Source organism: Cheilinus undulatus, linkage group 2 (assembly GCF_018320785.1).
Source record: "Cheilinus undulatus linkage group 2, ASM1832078v1, whole genome shotgun sequence".
Taxonomy (NCBI): Eukaryota; Metazoa; Chordata; class Actinopteri; order Labriformes; family Labridae; genus Cheilinus; species Cheilinus undulatus.
Genome location: NC_054866.1, coordinates 24,674,238 through 24,693,722, shown reverse-complemented (window position 1 = coordinate 24,693,722; position 19,485 = coordinate 24,674,238). Strand labels below are relative to the sequence as shown.

General features: G+C 40.0%; 1 protein-coding gene across 1 annotated transcript; it reads left to right on the top strand.

Annotated features, from left to right (window-relative positions):
• Positions 1-6,486: 6,486 nt before the first annotated feature.
• fzd4 (frizzled class receptor 4) lies at positions 6,487-18,809 on the top strand. The gene is made up of 6 exons (XM_041805801.1): positions 6,487-7,086; positions 10,637-10,774; positions 10,945-11,331; positions 14,033-14,178; positions 14,776-15,023; positions 15,141-18,809. Exons 1-6 carry the CDS (start codon positions 6,832-6,834, stop codon positions 15,557-15,559), a joined length of 1,593 nt encoding a protein of 530 aa, XP_041661735.1. The 5' UTR covers positions 6,487-6,831; the 3' UTR covers positions 15,560-18,809.
• Positions 18,810-19,485: the final 676 nt, after the last annotated feature.

Genomic DNA, 19,485 nt, shown 5'->3' with positions numbered 1-19,485 from the left:
AGGAGGAGTTGTACAAGCCTGGCACACACTAAAAGGCTAACTTTGGTCAGAGAAGAGAAATCTGGTCCAAAATCAGCTCTATTATCTTGCTGTGTGGACCCCACCTTACTTGTATTAAAGATTGAAGATAGGAGGAGCAGTGAGGAGCCCCTTTCACACAAGCACTGAAAATTTTCCCACCGTTGAATCTGTTCACCAATACTGGAAAATATTTGAACTTGAATGTCCTCGTATCTCCTTAAAAATGTCTGGAATGCATGTTAGAGAGGACCTGAGATAGTGGAGGTGATTGTAGGAAAGTGATGGCAGAGAGTTAAAGACTTTGCAGTTCTGTGTGCAGGTGTGTGTGGTACTCTTCAGGTGTGTAAAGCAAGCCTGTGGTCCCACAGGGGATAGATCACCTGTAAAAACCCCACAAGTCTTTCCCACCAAACCCTCATGATGGCTTAAGCCAGATGCTGCTGCTCACCTTTCCAGATATTCACATGCACAGAAGCTTGAAAATACCAAATTGTTGAAATTAAAGCCATGCAGCCTGAGACACACACTCCTCCTGCATGCACAACATTTGCACTAATGCACACTCACACCATTCCAAGGAGTTGGCGGGCCTATTAATACCACACTTCAAGGACTGGGGGATTGGGCATTGAGCCATAAGATGCTATCTGGTGACTGATACACACTTGTGTCTCCCTTTCTGTCCTCAGGGTGCTGCCTTTCACTCGGCCTGCCAAGCTGAAAGGTTAGAGCGGTTACATTCTCACAGTGGGACCGAGTTGGCCTTAGCAGGGCTGTGGTCAAACAAATATGTTTAAGCATTCATTTAAGAGGAGAGGAAGCAGCGTGCTCCAAGAGATTGTACTTTAGATCTGTTACTTAAATTTATTACTTTGATTATGCATGTCTTTAGTTTGCAAAGGATTGTAGGAAACATGGACAGGTTTTGATTATTTTTAGATCAAATCTGATCAGTTTTATCTAAATGCAACTTCCACTGTCATAATGGAGATTTTTTTGTTGTTATTGTTTCCTGAAACAAATGAGTCAAACTGAGTGAAAGTAAGACATCAAATAGTCCCCCATAGCCAAAAATAGATGTCGTCAGAAATAAAATTGTATGAATCTTGAACAGCTGCTATTAAATCATTATAGGGGGAGACTGTCCCTGCCCTTATCATCACTGTTGCTCATTTTAGTATCACTGAGCATTACAGCTGTCTGCTAAAGTGAGACTTCATTATAAATAATCATAAACCAGCATCTCAGCACCAGTCCAGCAATGACACCAGCTCAGGCTGGGTGCAAATATGACAGCAGATGTTATTGTTAACCTCTTAATACCCAGCATCCTCATACATTATGAGTACCCTGCACCAGTACTCTTAAGTTTGATGAAATCTGTGGTCCAAAAACAAAAAAGATGTAAAATTGTTTAACCATGCTCATTTAGCAATATTTAAGCTACATTTATATAAAATACCTGGTGTCCTGAACCTTAACACCTTACCTTACCTTCTTTTGGTAGCTGTACGTCCATTCAGAGTCTCCAAATAGAATTTTAAGATTGATAAACTTTAATTTATAGTCTTTTGTTTCACATAAAGTTCCAAGTAGGTTCCAGGAGGGGAACAATGGATGTAAAGGGCCCCCCTGCTAGTGTTTGCCTTGGGCCCCAAAATTGCTAAATTAATATATATTCAAAAAAATGTTAAGTTGTAAGTTATTGGTGATATCAGTGCATGTGTGTTGGAACAGTAACAACGATGCTAGCATCCTGGCTAACACTTGCTTCACTTTGGAGCTGAAAAGTGACAGAAGCTATGATTAGGTTTAGAAGTTATTCACTCATGCCACTTTTTAACCCCCTTTTCATTACTTTTCCAAACCTTTTCCTACATTTGTTTCCACATCAAACCAATTTCTGACATTTTTAGCCAATTTTTGCTACTATAAGTCTTTTCACTATTTAAGCCACACATTTTTACCCTCTTTGCCACTTTTACCCATTTGTGCCACTTTTTTTACAGCTTTTCGCCCCAGTAACAAGGGTGAAAAGCTGGTCCCCAGAAAGCTTTCCCCTTTATCCCCACTTATAGTCTGCCTTGTACACAATGGTGTCTTAACTAAAGACCCACTGTCCTCATATGAGGACATCAAAAAAAATTTGACTACTTGTTGTCAGGAAGCAATGTCTAGTTTTATTATCAGGTTTGCTAATTCCAAATAAGTAGTAGATATTAAAAATGCATACCAAATGAAAGCTTGGGTCTTGGGAGGTTAAGTACGCACAGATATGACATGTCTATCAACATACTCCATCGAGGCTTCAATGTTTCTCAATTTGCTGCTCCTCCCTAAATCCTCCCTTTCAAAGAACCAAAGCTCCAAAACTGGATGAAACATAAAAAGAGGTGTTCACTCCTTGTATTTGCCCAGCCAGTCAACCTCATGTGGCACCTTTAATTCTTCAAATGTATGTTTTGCTATTGTGGCAGTAACAAAGGTGGCAGTGATGCAAAGTGAGGATTAGCACGGCTAAAGACTGTGGGGAGGTTTGATCCCAGGCCAGCCGGGGCACATGTCCTTCCAAAGGCCGGCCTCGAAAGCATTAAACCATCAAAATGTTAGTGAGAGTGGGTAATTTGGGAAGGAAAACCACACCACTGGGTCCTTTCTGTTGGCATCAACACTGCAAGAGGATCACATGAACGCTGTGTTGGAGGAAACTGTGTGGCATAGATAATTAGAAAGCCCTGACTGTTTTCTTTTTTTTTTTGTTTGCTTGGCCTACAGCGGTGGAAATCAGCCTTACACTGGTGTGCAAAACAAACTCTCACACAGACGTCACACAGCCGTGTCTTGTGTTAGGATTTAGAATGTACTCGGTTTAATCGTTGCCATCAGAGACATGCACGGCTGAAATTCCAAAGTCTTGCTCTACCTCCAACTTTCCACTATCCTCATCATGTTCTTAATACATTTTGATGGATATTTACTGTGTCCACGGCCCACCTCTGAAGCCTGTTTTCCATACAGTCACCATCAATTTACTAGTCAGCATCAATGTTTTTGTTAAGCTTGCTCTGACCTGAATATTGGCTGCATGTTTCCTTCTGCAGCTGTTTGATGGTTTGGGTCATAAAGCAATTTGATACAAAGTATTATACGAGTCAGGAAATGCATTCATGATGAGTGTAACCATTGTAATATAACAGCTACATATGCATAGAAATCTGCTTGATTTGATGCCCTGCATGATCCAAAACTGAGGCTGCAAACACATGAAGTCGTGTCTGTTTCCCTCCCAGGCCAAAGGTCTAATTTAATAGAAAAACCCATTAGATAATCAACCAAGTGGTTTTATGGTTTCAGGAGTAACTGTGGTCATTATCCACTCAGTGTGATGGTCATTAGTGTGTCAATTCCAACACATTGTCTGCTATTCACACTCTACTGTCAAAGTAAACAGAGGGGACGGATTGTGCTGGTGGCTGATAATGTGCTGTTGCAACTCCTTACCTCACACTACCTTTTATCCCTGCTTTCACAGTTATTTTCTTTTAAACTAACCATCTAAACTAACTGATTAGACAACTAGCCAACCAGTGAGAAGTAGAAATCCCACATCTTTTTTTCCTGCCTTGTTCTAAGCTCAAGTTTGTAATAGTCTCTTAAATCTAGCTTAAGTTTGGTATACATCTTCTCATTTTCACGCTCCTTTTCATTCATTTCTTTCTTTCTCATACACACACACCACACCCCTGATAGCCATCAGCTCCAGGGCATGCTCTATTGTTTCAGCTCAGTGCTAATTACTATGGGTCTTGACCCCAGGTTCAGCCACAGAGCAGCTGAGGGGGATGGTTCATGTGTATGCGAATGTGTGTGGGTAAGCACAGAGACGAGTGTGTGTAGGGGGGTTAGGGGTGCATGGGGGTAGGGGTTGCCTGGGTGGAGAGGTCATTGCTGCTGCCAATCAATTGTCACAGTGGATTGGCCTAAACATCACAGTATAATCCAGGAGGGAAAACAGAGCGATACAATGGAAGTGATAGACCGGGCTGCAGCTGAGATTTTCAATTTTTTAGCATTTGTGCATCACAAACAACTTTTTAACTTTAACAAGTGTCAACAGTGAATCTTATACACCAGATTTTCAAATGTATTGTGCTCATTTTAAGAGGAAATAGTGATATAGCTATGTCTGAAAGGGAAGACAGAAAAATCTAAATGTACGGGTCAGTTGTGCATCCTTATTGTGTTTGTATGTCTGGACTGTGCATGCTTATGTTGCATAATTAATCTCATTGTGATTGCAATTGGAAAACATTAAGTTATTTTGAAAGCAACACTTTAAAACTTGAGGTTGTGTGTGTTTATACATTGCTTAATATTTGCACCTACACTCTGTACTCCATCATGACACAGTGAAAACAGCATTTAAGATTCTTTTGCATACTTATCAAAAAAACTGAAATATCACATTGACATATATAACCAGTTCCTTTGCAAAACACTTAAAATTTAGCTCAGGTTTCTCCTAATTTTTACTGGGATGCTTCTACACCTCAATCAGAGTCCATTTGTGGTAAATAAATTGACCGTACATTATATGGAAAGGTACACTCTCTCTATAGAAGGCCTCAAAGATGCCAAAACATATCAGTGCAAACACCAAGCCACGATCTCAAAGGAAGTGCCTGCAGCCCTTAGAGACTGGATTGATACAATGCACAGATCTGGGGAAGGCTACAAAAAATTATGTTGCAGTGAAGGTTTACAAGAGCACAGTAGACTCCATAATTCTCAAATGGGGGAAATCTGGCTCAACTAAGACTTTGAAGAGCTTGTTTCCCAGTGTAACGAAGCAATCAGGGGAGAATGGCTTTAGTACATCAATGACGGACTCCAGTGATGGTTGTCCTTCTGGAACTTTGTCCCATCTCCACACAGGACCTCTGGAGCTCAGTCTGAGTGGCCATCAGGTTCCTGGTCACGTCTCTTACTAAGGCCCCCTTGATTGTTTAGTTTGGCCAGGCAACCAGCTTTTGGAAGTTTTGCCGAACTTCTTCCTTTTAACTTCCAATAATTTAAATGTAACAAGGTGGACTCTGATCAAGGTGTACAAACATCTCAGCAAAGACCCAGAGAAATGTGAGGAACCTGAGCTGAATTTCAAGTGTTTTGCATGAGCTCTGAATACTTGTGTCAATGTGATATTTCAGTTTTTTTTTATTTTTAATAAATTTGCTGTGATGGGTTACCTAGTGAAGATTAAGCATCAATCTGACCACACAGATAGCAAAACACAAATCTTAGCATGTATATTTGTCAACGTTCTTGTCAAAAGTACCTTATTTAAGTGAAAGCTACATTTGCCCCAGAGGTCTCAAAAACGTCTCATTTCAAAATAATACAAGCCAAACCAGGCCTGAATTGCTTGTAATCAATGAAAAAAGTCAACCCAACCAGCACAGTTTACTTGAAGGGAGATCTCTGTCTTAACTCCAGAGATCTGACACTTTCTAAGATTTGAGTGCACCTTCCTTAAGGTCTTAAACCGGGTCTTTTTTAATTCCTGTTTTATTGCGATCTCAGAGAAGTGGCGCCAGAATACAATTCAGGTATTCGTAGCTTTCTAAAAGGTCGTTTGGGCTCTTAAGTTGAGTGTAATTTCACCTGGCACATGCACAAACAACCACAGAATTGTCTAAATCACTTTTCAGAAAATACAAATAGAGCTTTCCAACAGCCAAACTATTTGCAACAAATCCAGGCGTTTTTGTCACACCGGTACACTTTTGCTCCACAGAAAAGCCAAAAGAACACTCTTCACTGCTAGTTTCATGCTGTAAAGAGAGAAGTCTTCTCCCAGGGTTCCACATGCAAACAAAACCTGTCCAGTATGTGCATCCATTGCAATGCAAAACAGATTTCCAATGCTTCAGCATTACTTAAGACCCTACTTTCAATTACAATGTCAGCAGCACTTAGAGCTGACGAGCCTGTAGAGGAGGAGAGTGGGACCTGTGGTGAAGTTCCAGATGGGTTTAAAAGACCATTAGGGACTTTAAATATAAAATAAAAACACTCAAACTGAAAAAATCCACTCTTCAGATGCTTATTTTCTAAAAATACAGCCAATAAAAACATATGTTAGCCACATCAGCCAGTATAAATACAGGTTCTGGATGTTGTCAGAATTAGTGGGGGGAATGCTTTGCAAGGAGGAGAGAAGAGGATGAAGAAGGAAATGAAACAAGGGGAAAGGAGAAGGAGAGGGGAGACATGGGGAGAAGTGAGGGGGAGAGAAGGAGGGGAGGTGAGGCAGGATCTTTTATTTTTCTCCTGGATCCCGCCCTCCTGGTCAGGGGTTGGTCAGAGAAACCCAACTCTCGCGCGTGGATTGGTCGGCGTTCCTGTGGAAGGGGCAAAATAGTCTCTCCTCACAGACACAATAAAGTTTAGAGCTGGACCCTTGCAGGCAGGCAGTAGGCGCTAAAGCAGACCGAAGTGAGTGTTGCAGTTCCTTCACACGGACTACCAACTGAGAACTCAACAAGGACTTGTGGATTTAAGTTTTTATATCACGCGAATGGTGGTTTAACTGGAGTCAAGCGCCGTTTACGCACTAAATCACGGCTTTTTTGTGGATATTTAATGTTTTTGATCCCTACGTGTTGGATACTGTAGCCTCTAAGCGCACGCGCTTCATTCCTGCCGGACTATAAACACGCGCTGCGGTTTCCAGGGCGACCACAGCTAACTTTTTGAGGCCGTTTTTCCTACAGAGGGGTATCCGCGCTAAGTGTCGCGGTGACTCCCGTGATGATGGTGTCGCTCTCCGGGGCAGCTCTGCTCCTCCTGTCCGGGCTGGTGGCTCCGCTCCTTGGGGTGCGGGCTTTCGGCGACGAAGTGGAGGAAATGACCTGCGACCCTATCCGTATCAGCATGTGCCAGGGTCTGGGTTACAACGTCACCAAGATGCCCAACCTGGTCGGCAACGTGCTGCAGTCGGACGCGGAGCTGCAGCTGACCACGTTCACGCCGCTCATACAGTACGGCTGCTCCAGTCAACTCAAGGTACTGAGCTCTGATGTGTGCCACATTACTGACTGCATACTGATGTTAGAATAGACCAGGCAGCCTGGTATTAAAAGGCTGGAACATGCGTAAATTTAGGAGCACTGATCCTGGACTCAAAAGGCCTGCGCCCAGATAGTCTGCTATATTTATGTGTAAGAGTGTGTGGGGTGTGTGCAGGGTTTAGGAGTACAGTGTGGTCGCAGAGCACATGACAGAGAGCTACTGGCAATAGATGAGCTATACAGACTGATGTGTGTCCTTGATAACGATCATTATATATAGACTGACTACCAGAGAGTAAAAATAAGTTAGGCAAAGTCTTCTTTCCTCCCTGTTGTGCCTGGATTTCATGCTAATTTATGTGAGAAGAAGCCTCCACTATGTTTTGACATTCTGAGTTCATGCCCCACACAGCATCAGGGTCTTCTCTGCTATACTGTGCTGTCATTTTCACAATGGTGCCAATTCACAGTGCAAAGACAAATGCTGCTTGTTTGACCCATGTACCGTGGGAGCTAAAATAGACTGATGCTTTTTTTGGTTGTAAGATTTTATTCATGAATAATAGCTACTGGGAGAAGTAGTGATGTAAGAGAATTCCTGCCAGAAGGTTTGTGAGGGTTTATTTATCAAAATCACAACTAATCACAGCATCTTTTTCTCTTTTAAAGCACCCAATTTGCACATGGCTGTCTAGATTACTTCAAACCACATGGCTACATGTTATGATAACAAGCTACAATAATGCTAGTCATTGGCAAACAATATTGTCTTATTTTAGTGATCCCAAAAAGAAAGAGAACTGTCTAAATAACTTCCTAATAGCACAACATCTACTTGATAGGAAATATTGCTGAGGATCTGTAGTTATATTGAAATTGTTTTAGTTTTTAATTCAACTGATCATATAGATAATGAAAAAAAATTGATTGTTCAAATTCAGTTAAATTTAATATATCTCTATTTGTCCCCAGGAGGCTATTCAAGTCTCTTACACCAGCAGCCGTAGAAAAAGCAACTGCAAAAGTATAGTGTATTTAGAAAATATAAGTGTAAAACAATGTATTTAGTGTTTATATATCTATATAGAAAGTGAACACTATAGGCAGACAATTTTATATATAAGTCTCAATATGTCAATATATGAACCAAGATGTTCAATTACAGTAAAAAATTTAAAAAGGCAAGAATGGTCGGAGTGCAAAGAGAGAACTATTTCAACTGGAAATAAATATACAAACTGGGTAAAGTGAAATGGACCAACACCGAGTGAACAAAGTTGTTATGGTGCAATAAATAAAATCTAAAAATAAATACATCAATCAAAATAAAAGCAGAGGTCGATGAAGTGGACTGAGTAGAAAAGGTGTATTAGTGCAAAACAGGACAAGGTTAATGCAGTACCTGTTGAATTGTCATCAGACCGATTCTGTGACTGTAACACATACAGTATCAAAGAATTGTATTTTGAGTTTTATGCTCATATATTCAGTCAGATATCTCCATCCAAACACATGAAAACATGAGTTTCTTGTCCTTCTTTTATTTTTTTGCATTTGAGATATTTGGGATTTATTTGCAAGGTTATGTGTTCAGTAATTGGAGGTAAAATATTCCTTTGTGCTAAATTGACACAGTGCCTGTGGTCATTTGTGCAGAACAAGAAGCAACTGCAGCATAAAACTAAACTCCAGCTATAAAAGGTCTCGTAATACTAGCTGACTCCCCACACTAAATAGGGAGGAAGGGGGGAGAGGAGAACGGTATCCCCTAACATTTGCTCTAATGGGAGGCTTCCTGACTGGTAACCAGAGCAGCTTTTAGCAGTGAAGCGGCAGCACTCAGGTTACCAACGGTCGGGGAAAACACCCAGAATGTGTCACATTACCAACTCACAGTGAGAGCTACCAAGTAGAGGCTTCATGTGATGTATACCTCTAATTTTTTAATCACAAAACCTCCACTCACCCAGGGACACTTTGTGATATTTGTATTCAAGTTAGAACAGCTACTTGTCCTGGACAGCTTCAATGTGTGTGGCTCAGGCTGTGAATAAAAGATTTACTGTTGTGAGAAGTCTAGTTCTGCTCCCAGTTTGTCTCTGTTTGCTGAGATAAAGTTTCACTACAACCCAGATAGAGATCAGAGAACAGTGGAACAAATCAGCTTCTGAGGAAGTTCTCTTTCCCTTAGATAAGTGATTTAGACACTACATAGACAAAGCCCTAAACATTACAAGTAGCCTAAAGGGATGCAACAAAAATAAATCACTGTTTCGATGTCTCGAGTTCTTTAATTTATCACTCCATCAAGAAGATCTCAATGTCAATACATTGCACAGATGCACAACCTTAATATTTACACTGCAAACAGATTCTCATAGAAAGTAAAAGTGAAATGATGCTAGTGTGCGTCTTCATTTCTCAACCATGACACTCTTCTTGGATTCATGTTTCATTTGGGCTGCTTTCAAAGTCTAATTTCCATCTGAGTTATCTGTATTACTGGATCAAGGCTGCAGGCCAATTTTGTTCCTATTACAGCCCATAAAGCAGCTTAAAAGTTTCAAAATGAAAAATGGCACAAAACCTTTCACAAAAAATGTTTTAGTTCCACCATCCCCCCAATGCTCCCATGGTTTTTGTTTGTTTCCCTTTGCATGAAGGCAGATGAGGGAAATGCACCCTCTGCTCCTGTGTATTCTCATGAGCCTGGCACAATTTTACACTCCAGCTTCAGGTCAATTTCACCATGAAGGCATGAAATCACTTAAAATGCAACCTTTTATAACCCTGAGAACTTCTTCACTTACCTCACAACCACCTCAGACAGTCAGATGTGCTTCTCGCTAGATCTTACCCTGATTTAGATATCTATTTCAAAACCATAGCATGGGACAGAGAAAACTGAGCCTTGGATAAAGGGGGGATTATGCTGCATTAGATGGCACATGCCCTTTGTGTTGTTAAATTCACAGATTGTTTTTAAAGACACAAAGTTGTATGTGTAACCTTGAGAGCAGGTTAGTGTTGGCTGCCGTGTTTTGGCTCCGGTTTTTATTAGAGGTTAAAATAGAGACCCATGACTAGAAGAGGTGATGCAATCTCTGGAAAATAAAAGACGAAGAAAGAGGCAGGATCGTGATTGGTACATGCAATTAGATGGAGGGTGCACAAGTGAGAGTACAGAGTGTAGCGGTCTACCACCTGTAATCCTATTGTAATATATATATATATATATAGTGAGAAAGATTGGCCCACAGGGTATCACAGCACTGTTTCCACTGCTTTAACAAGCACTGCACCACTGACATGATTTAACATCTGCTATTCAGTTTGCTTTATCTTAACTTGAACAAAGCCCACAGAGTAGTATGTGATATAACATCAGATATCCCTTGCAGAGCTTTCACTGTTAAAATTGGTTTTGGTATTCCATCATTTTTCTCTCATCTTACATCACTCCAGCTCAGATTTTAAATGTAAAAAGTAAAGGCAATTTAACAAATTTTACAACTTAAATAACCTTTCTCTCCTCCGTTCCCCAGTTCTTCCTGTGCTCAGTCTACGTACCAATGTGTACGGACAAAGTTCCCATCCCAATCGGACCGTGTGGAAGCATGTGTCTTTCAGTCAAGAGAAAATGCCTCCCTGTTCTCCAAGAGTTTGGCTTCATATGGCCTGACGTGAGTTACACAAACACTGACACACCCAACTTTATTCATTAGGTGAGAATATAGGCAGATCAGAACACAGATAAAGTACTTTTAAAAACACAAAGGTATACAAGATAGGTCAAAATGTTGCTAACAGTGTGCTTCAAAGCCATAACAAAAATCAATTCCCTCCTCTCAAGGTGCTCAACTGCAGCCTCTTCCCACCTCAAAACGACCACAACCACATGTGTATGGAGGGCCCTGGGGATGAGGACCCACCCTACCAGCCTGTCCGTCACCCACCCCACCAGGAGGAGTGTCAGGCTCTGGGTTCTGCCCCTGACCAGTACACCTGGTTAAAACAGACAGAAACCTGCACCCTGCAGTGTGGCTATGACAGCGGGCTCTACAGACGAGGAGCCAAAGTCTTCACAGATGCTTGGATGGCGGTTTGGGCCATATTGTGCTTTCTGTCCACTACTCTGACTGTCCTGACCTTTCTGCTGGACTCACAGCGCTTCTCATACCCTGAGAGGCCCATTATCTTCCTGTCCATGTGCTGCAACCTGTACAGTGTGGCCTACCTGGTAAGTGGGTGATGATGTTAAACGTTCATTTGGATGAGGAGGCAAAACAATGTAAAGAAAAACTGAAATACCTAAAACGTTGTTAGTAAATTACAAAAGAACTATATTGCAATGATCGGTAACGGGCTTCATCACTTCTCATATACTAAGTAGTTATAAGCAGTGTTGCATGCACGTGTTATAAAGTAATCAATTAGCATACTCAGACAACTTGTTTTCTGTAATGAGTAGTGAAACATGTTAGCTCTGCAATTAAGTAATTCCCTCTGTTGTTATTTCAGGGTTCCTACAAACATTTAAGAATCAAATGTAAAACCTTTTAAGACCTGAGCTGAGAAAATTTAAAACCACTTTCTTGTCTGAAATGTCAATTAATTTGATACATTTTTGGTCATTAAAACCCAAATGTGATTATTTTCAGCAAATTTAATGCCTCTTTTCTATCAATATAACATACAGCAATATTAACTTAAAAAAAAAATCGAATAAAATGTAGCTAAAAATGAAGGTTGGCTAAAGACACATCTAGTCAAAGTGCCTTCTAAGACTTCTCACAAGTAAAAAAAAGACTTTTTCATGGCCTTAAAATTAAAAAGTCCAATGTAAGACCTTAAAAAATTTTCAGGGACCTATAGATACCCTGATATTTGTTTTTAAATCGTCAGTTAATGAAAAAAATAGCTTTTTCAGCCAGCAAGATGGCAGAGACAACAGCATTTACACGGTTCCTGTAGCTCTTTGAAAAGTCTTCAAAAGTCTTGAAATTGCACATTCGAAATCTTTGGCCCCTGAAATCCTAAAAAAGTCTGAATTTTAACAGTGAGAGGTTTTGAATTTGAGAAAGCACTTTGACAAGGACATGTCCTTATCCAGTCTTTGTTTTTCTAGCTAACCTAATGTGACTTTAAACATCTCACTCCAAAAACTGCTGCATAATTATCCTCCAGAATTCTGGAAATACAGTGACAGACCCCTCCATTATTTATCTGGATCACTGTCAAATATACTCTATATTTGTGCAAAACACTAGTCCAGCTCTCTGACATCTGGGCCTTTTTTTAACAGATTTTCCCTGCAAAAAGCGTTATTCTGCTGTTTGACAGGTAAATTGTTTAGGTTCAGCTCACCACACTTACTAAATATCAATATATGGCATATTGATAGAAAAGAGGTCAGAGATCAAATTTGAGGCATTTTGACAAAAAAATTATTTGTGCTATACCATTTGGTATAGAAATAGAGCTCATTAAATCAGAAAATTCATCCCCGGTCAGGGGTTCAGAGAAATCTTTTATGTATCTCGTTTTTGAGCATTTACTGCCCAAAAAGTGGTATTATTTTTTTCTTTCTCCGAGTCTTAACATGTTTTACAGAGTCTTAAATTTGATTTTTTTATGGCATGTAGAAACCTTGATTTTCATTTTTTTTCAAATCGAGACAAAAGGGAACACAACAATGCCTCTATGAAACTTAAGTTTATGATTCCTTTTTCACAGTTTTCATTGAAACAACAGCATCTCAATACTGCCTAGTCCATTACCAGATTATGAGCATAATAAAGAGCTGTAAAGGTTATCACTATTGTTTTCCCTGTTGTGACAGCTAATGTAAAAATATGGGCGGTAAACTAGACTGTGCAATGATAGCAGGGTCAACACATTCAGAGGAGGACTAAATGCCTGGACTAGGGGTCTAATAATTTGATTTTTCAGGGCGGATACCAGTATAGATTGTATTTGAGACCAGTAGCTAATTCTTACAACCTGCATACAGTTACAACAAAACTGAGCCATAATTGTCTGTAGTTTCAATGCCATATATACAACATATGAAAGGATGTAAACCTGTCATTCAAAAAGCCTGGTCTACATCATAAATAATTACTAAAGATGGAAATGACTATTACTGATATGATGTTAAGCCAACCAGATAGTGTTATGGGAGGAGCGTAAGGGATACAGTGGAAAGTGAAAACAGAGCTAAAGGTAAAGACAACTCTCAGAAGAGCCAAAGTACCTTTTAATTATTTAATTTTATTGGCAATCTATAAAATAAATCACTTAAAGAGTTATTCAGCAAATGTGGAATATTGGCCAAAATAATTTGCTGGGTATTTAATCAGTTGACATCCAGTCTGAGCAATATCACAGATGTGTAAACAGTCAAAGAATAGTTTTAATTTCTGGTGACAGAAAAGGACTCCTTCCTGTAATTTTTCACATTATGTAATGCAGTAACTTAACAAGTTACTTTTTAATGACTCTAATCTTGTAACAGTAACGGGTTGTTAGAAGCAACAGTAACCAACAGTGCTAATAAATACATGTTAGCAAGAGATCTGATTTTCCCACTTGTCTGAGATGATGATTGATTGCTTGACCAACTCTGTCCTTACATTTTTCCAATTTTTGTTGATCTAATAAATCAAGGAATTAAAATACCTTTAAAAAGTCCCTCAATGGTAAAATTAATCAAATTTTTTCAAAAACTTAAGCTAATACACTGTAGATAATGCTCCAAAACATTAAGTCAGACCCTGAGAGAGTAATAATATAATTAAAAGGATCTGTTGAATGTATCTTCATATACAGAAATTTGAAACATTTTGTAACTTTATTGTATGTAATATGAATGCTTTGAGTTATCAATTGTAAAATAATTCATTTTTATTTACCGTTTATCTCTTTGTCATTCGTGACAGGTGCGGTTGACTTTGGGGAGGGAACGGGTTTCCTGTGACCTGGATGCCACAGCAGTCCCCATTCTTGTCCAAGAAGGGTTAAAGAGCACGGGCTGCGCCATAGTCTTCCTCCTTCTCTACTTCTTTGGCATGGCCTCCTCACTGTGGTTAGTACAAACACATGCACCAGCACACACTTTATCCTCTTACTCCTTCATCTCTTTGTCCCATTGTCATCCACTGTTGTGAATGGACTTAGGGGGGAACAATTGGAACACGAGACTTGCATCCTGTTTTCTTTAAAGTCCAACTATCCTGTCTCATAACCTCTGTGCTACATGGATTGATTTTCACACACAAAAGCAGCCTTTGAAAAAAAGGGGACACTTTTTGAATGCAAGCTGACTACGGTTGCAGTGGAAACACACTGCTGCCACAGCTCTTTTTCTTCCTTTTTACTTTGCCCTTGTTTTCCTGTTTGTCTGCATGCTTCCCTTTTGCTAGAGCAGCAGACTGAAAGGCCAAGGACTTCACTCTCTCTTCAATATGATCACACCAGTCTGTTATGTAACCCAACACTTTCTGCAATCACCACAAACATATTACATTAGAAGGTTATGAATGCCTGATTTTTTACGGAAAAGTTTTGCAGAGGGCAGTTGCCCAATGTTTCCTCATCATCTGGTTTCCAGGAAAGGAAATATCTCCACACATGAGCCCTGTTTGTCTTATCTTTCACTTCTCTCTCTCTCTCTTGCCCTCAGGTGGGTGATCCTGACCCTTACCTGGTTCTTGGCAGCTGGACTGAAGTGGGGCCATGAAGCTATTGAAATGCACAGCTCCTACTTCCACATAGCAGCCTGGGCCATCCCAGCAGTAAAAACTATTGTTATCCTTATAATGAGACTGGTGGATGCAGATGACCTGACAGGACTGTGCTATGTTGGGAATCAGCAGCAGGAGGCGCTCACAGGCTTTGTGGTGGCCCCACTTGCCACGTATCTGCTAATAGGTAACTACTATGTGAAAGAATAAGCAGCTTATGTATTTCAAAGGGATTATAGGTTATTTGTACACCATTTCTCTATCCGATGCTCCCTTATGTGACTCTTTTTCTTCTGCTTCTCAGGGACTCTCTTCATTTGTGCTGGCCTTGTGGCTCTCTTCAAAATCCGCTCCAATCTGCAGAAGGATGGTGCTAAAACAGACAAGCTAGAGCGTTTAATGGTCAAGATCGGGGTGTTTTCAGTTCTGTACACTGTCCCAGCATCCACTGTGATTGGCTGTTACCTCTATCAGCTCTCCAACTGGGGGGAGTTCAGAGCCAGCACCCAGGACTCATACGTGGCATCAGAGATGCTTCGAATCTTCATGTCGTTACTTGTGGGCATCACATCGGGCATGTGGATCTGGTCGGCAAAAACTCTCCACACGTGGCAGCGCTGCTCAGCCCGTCTGCTCAGGGACAGTAGGGCGAGCAGAGGGGGTAAGAGGACGCCGGGCGAGGGATGGATCAAACCAGGGAAGGGCAACGAGACAGTGGTGTGAGGAGTGTGAAAGAGAGACCCGACAGGAAAAGACTTCTACCTGGGTCTCTCTGAACTGAACTGCCAAATAAAAGGTGGAGAGAGGGGAAAATGTGATGAAGGAAAGCAGCAGTTTCTCAAAAAAGCCACTGGAGGTTACAGTGTCATAAATGCTGGCTGCCTCACTCTCTCCAGGTGACTCTGCGCAGGGGTTAAGAAGGAGAAAAGTGGAGGACTGGGATGAAATCGAGTAGCAACAGTAGCCTCTCTACCTCTGTTAGATCTTATTTGCGAGAAGAAACAGAAAAAAATGAAGGAGAAAGAGAACTGAAAGGCAGAACAGAAGCATCATTATGCAGAACAGACACACAGATAAGCTGTGTAGCACCACGTCTACCTCTGTCTCTCTTTTCTCCTCACACACCTAAGCAGAAGAGACTGAACCTGCTGGGAACAGTAACCTGAACACCGTTGTGTCTTTCTTGGGTCTTTTAAAGTTTAACACTGGAGGGACATGGAGCAGATATCACACAGATGAAGGTTTCCCAAAAGCATATGATAACTTAAGTCCCTGTGTGGTTTTAAGTCAACAGTCAACAAAACAGGCTACCAGACCAAAAATGATCTAAATCTAAAGGAAACATATCAAACACAGCCTTAAAGTGGTGACTTTTTAATATTAGAAAACCTTATGGACTAAGGATGTCAAAATTTATTTTTCACTTTAATGTGGTTTAAAATGATTCAATTTCAGTTATTTCAGTGACTGAGAGCTTGAAATAATTCAGGAATTGAAATCAAACCTGCAGGTCCTTTTGACAAAAGTTTCCTAAAGCAAAAAAGAGACAGCATGTCTAAACTGTAGAAATATTCTGTGACATTTATGAAGTGTTTCATCACATTTTGGAGGTTAGACAGTGTGCAAAAATATGCCTGCATTTTAAGTAATTAAAACATGAAATGAACCAATATTCAAGAGGATTTGACTGCAAACTTCTGGAGTGGGCTGATTTTTTGGCTTATCTGTTGCTGACATCTACGGTGGGGCAATCTTGATCATGGGGTGGGAAGTGACACATTACCAAAGCCGCAACCAAAATGACGGACTGATTGACATATATTTTCTGGGGGGGCAAAGGGGGAATACATTTAAATTTTACCCACTACAAACTAAGGAAAACCGAAAGAGGGTTAGGATAAGGCACGGGAACAGATGAACCCAAAATGCCCCACCAAAGAGGTCTGCAGTCAGCTGCCTCTCCCAACATTGGTTGACTAGGACTTCTACTTTCCATGGTATGGACACTTATATCGATTATGTTTAATTTATGCAAGAATCTTTTTGAAGCATTAGAATTTGGTATTTTTACAATTCTATTTTGCAAAATAAAAGATAGCAGGGGATTTTAATGCTCAAATGTTTGGGGAATATAGCTTTAAGCTGTAAAAATGCACTAAAATTATACACATTATGTGAAGGTGTTTGTTACACAAGGGACACCAGTGATGGGATATAAATCATATCACAACAATTTATCATATATGAGCCTTTTACACATAGAGTTTGGTCAGTTTTCAACTTGAAAATACGACAGAAAACAGTGAGTTCAGTGTTTTATTACCAAATCAGTAACCAAAGGGCTTTTATTTTGAAGGAAACAGCACACAGACAAAACACAATAAAAGATTTCTTTTTTAATATGTCCTGTAGATTTATATGTGTGCGCTTGTTATGAAGTCATACCCACAGCTGTGCCTTTTAACAACATATTTAAGCAGTGAGGTGTCTGGGAAATTTAGGCCTGTGTGTTTTACCTCTATGAGAAGCTCAGCTAATTTCCAGTGATGTGTGCAACCTTCTTGGAAAGCCCATACTGTACATGCTCTCCAGTTACCATGGAATCCAGGAAATTAAATTATTCCCTCTGCCCTCTTTTTCAAACATTGGACCCAAGGCCGGTTAAAGAGTGAAAGGTTATTAGACAATCAGTTGCCAAAAGACACATTATGCAATAACAAAGAGCCATCACATGTAAATGCAGGTAGACGTTCATAGAAGAGAGCAGTTCCCACGGACCACATTCACCAGAGTATATATGTGCAGGTATGGATCATTATCAGGACAGTGAAGACTTTTTTTCTTTATTTATATTTTCAGTTCTTCCAAATTATTGATGTAGATTCTGCCTCTCTGTCTGATGCCCTCATTAGCCTGACTGTTATCTGTTTACCATGTCTCATTCCCAGACAATCAAGTAGAGCTATGAAAGGATCAGTTTACTTCAAATTCAGGATTTCATTCATGATTCTGACAGGATCTGAGTGAACTGCAGTGGTTCTTGAGTTCCCCCATCAGGTCACATTTAAAATAATAGTTATAGGTTCAAAGTATTTTTTCACCACATCTGATCCTGTGTGTAAAGTTGCCTGACAATCTATCAAGCCTAGCTCTCAGTGAGTCTTTGAATGTATAATAATATGGGCTGTGTATCACATTACTCAATTTGTATAAGAGTGGTTTCATGTGGAAGGGCTCAGTTATTTTGAGTTTTGCCTCCTTGTGAAACCAGATAGTGCCTCCCACCACCTGTCAAAGGTATTTTTTAAATAAATGCCTAGAACAGGACAGAAAAATAGTTATTAAAGTGTGGGCTGCCTTTTTCCCAACATATGTTCAATGTAACAGCACCCTTATTACATTTAAAGATACTTTTAGTGTTTTCAGTGAAACCAAGAACCTTTAAAGCCCAGTGTTTCTCAAACCAGTATACCACGGCACACTTATTACATTTCTGAAGTCAAACAAACATTACATTGACTCAAAGTGAATTAAATTAACCTCTGACCGCCTCCCCTCTGAGCTAATGCAGTTTTCCCTCTTAAATGTTCAAGTATGTTGGCTGTCTCCTCTCGTATGACCGCGCTGAGCTTCAGGTGACGTTTCCAAACAATCACTGAATAGTTGTGGCCTGAAACATGGCGAGTGAGTGCCACGACCTAATGAAGATTGAGAACCACTGGTTATACTGATTTTTGAAATGCTTAGAGAAGCCCAGATATGAATCAATGCTGGGGTTGCTGATTGTAGCCTTTAAGGTCTAGACTGTTGCTCTGTGTAGAAAATAAACTCTTTGTGTTGATGTCATCTGTGTATTATAAAGAATGCTAATTTATCCTTGTAAAAAAGTGACAAAACATTTTAAAACTTGTTTGTTATTTAAAGACACTTTTGTATCAGAAGATGATGAATAAAAACTTTTTGGTTTCCATTACATTGATGTCATTCTCCATGTTTCTGTGGGTGTTTGTGTAAAGGTTTGTAGCACAAGAGAATTGTCTTGGTTTCAAGACCATTCTTAAGACCACCTTTGTTGTCTTGGTCTTGTTTCTGTCTCAGGATGGCTGGACTTGGGATTTCTCATTAAGACAACCACTGGTGTGCTATTCTTTCTTTCATTAATGGGATGATAAGGAGAATCCCTAACTAAATCAACAAATAGCTTCTTCCTTACTCATGGTGGTGTGCTAGGTTTTTTGAGTATTTTGAAGGTGCCTTATGTGTCAGACACATTCAGATACTCAGATCTTGACAAATCTTATTTCTAGTCAGAAATATCTTTTAACACTTAGTTTAGGCTTCATTCACCTGAGAAATCTTACAGATTACAATGTTTTGGTCAATACAATGTAGAGAAAACATAAATATTAAAAAATAAAAATTTCAGGCACCTGGTGGCCAGTTAGAGCGCACACCATGTATGTCCTCAAAGCCACAACTTGAGTCCAACTTGTGTGTCCTTCTACATGCCATTCCCTAATCTTTCACACTGATTTCTTCTCTATCTGCAGATCTTTCTGCAGGCATAAAAGCTGTTGTTTGCCTCTGTGGGTTGTAAAATTGCCAGACAGTGAAAGAAGAAGTGAGTAAAGTTATTATGAACAAGACAC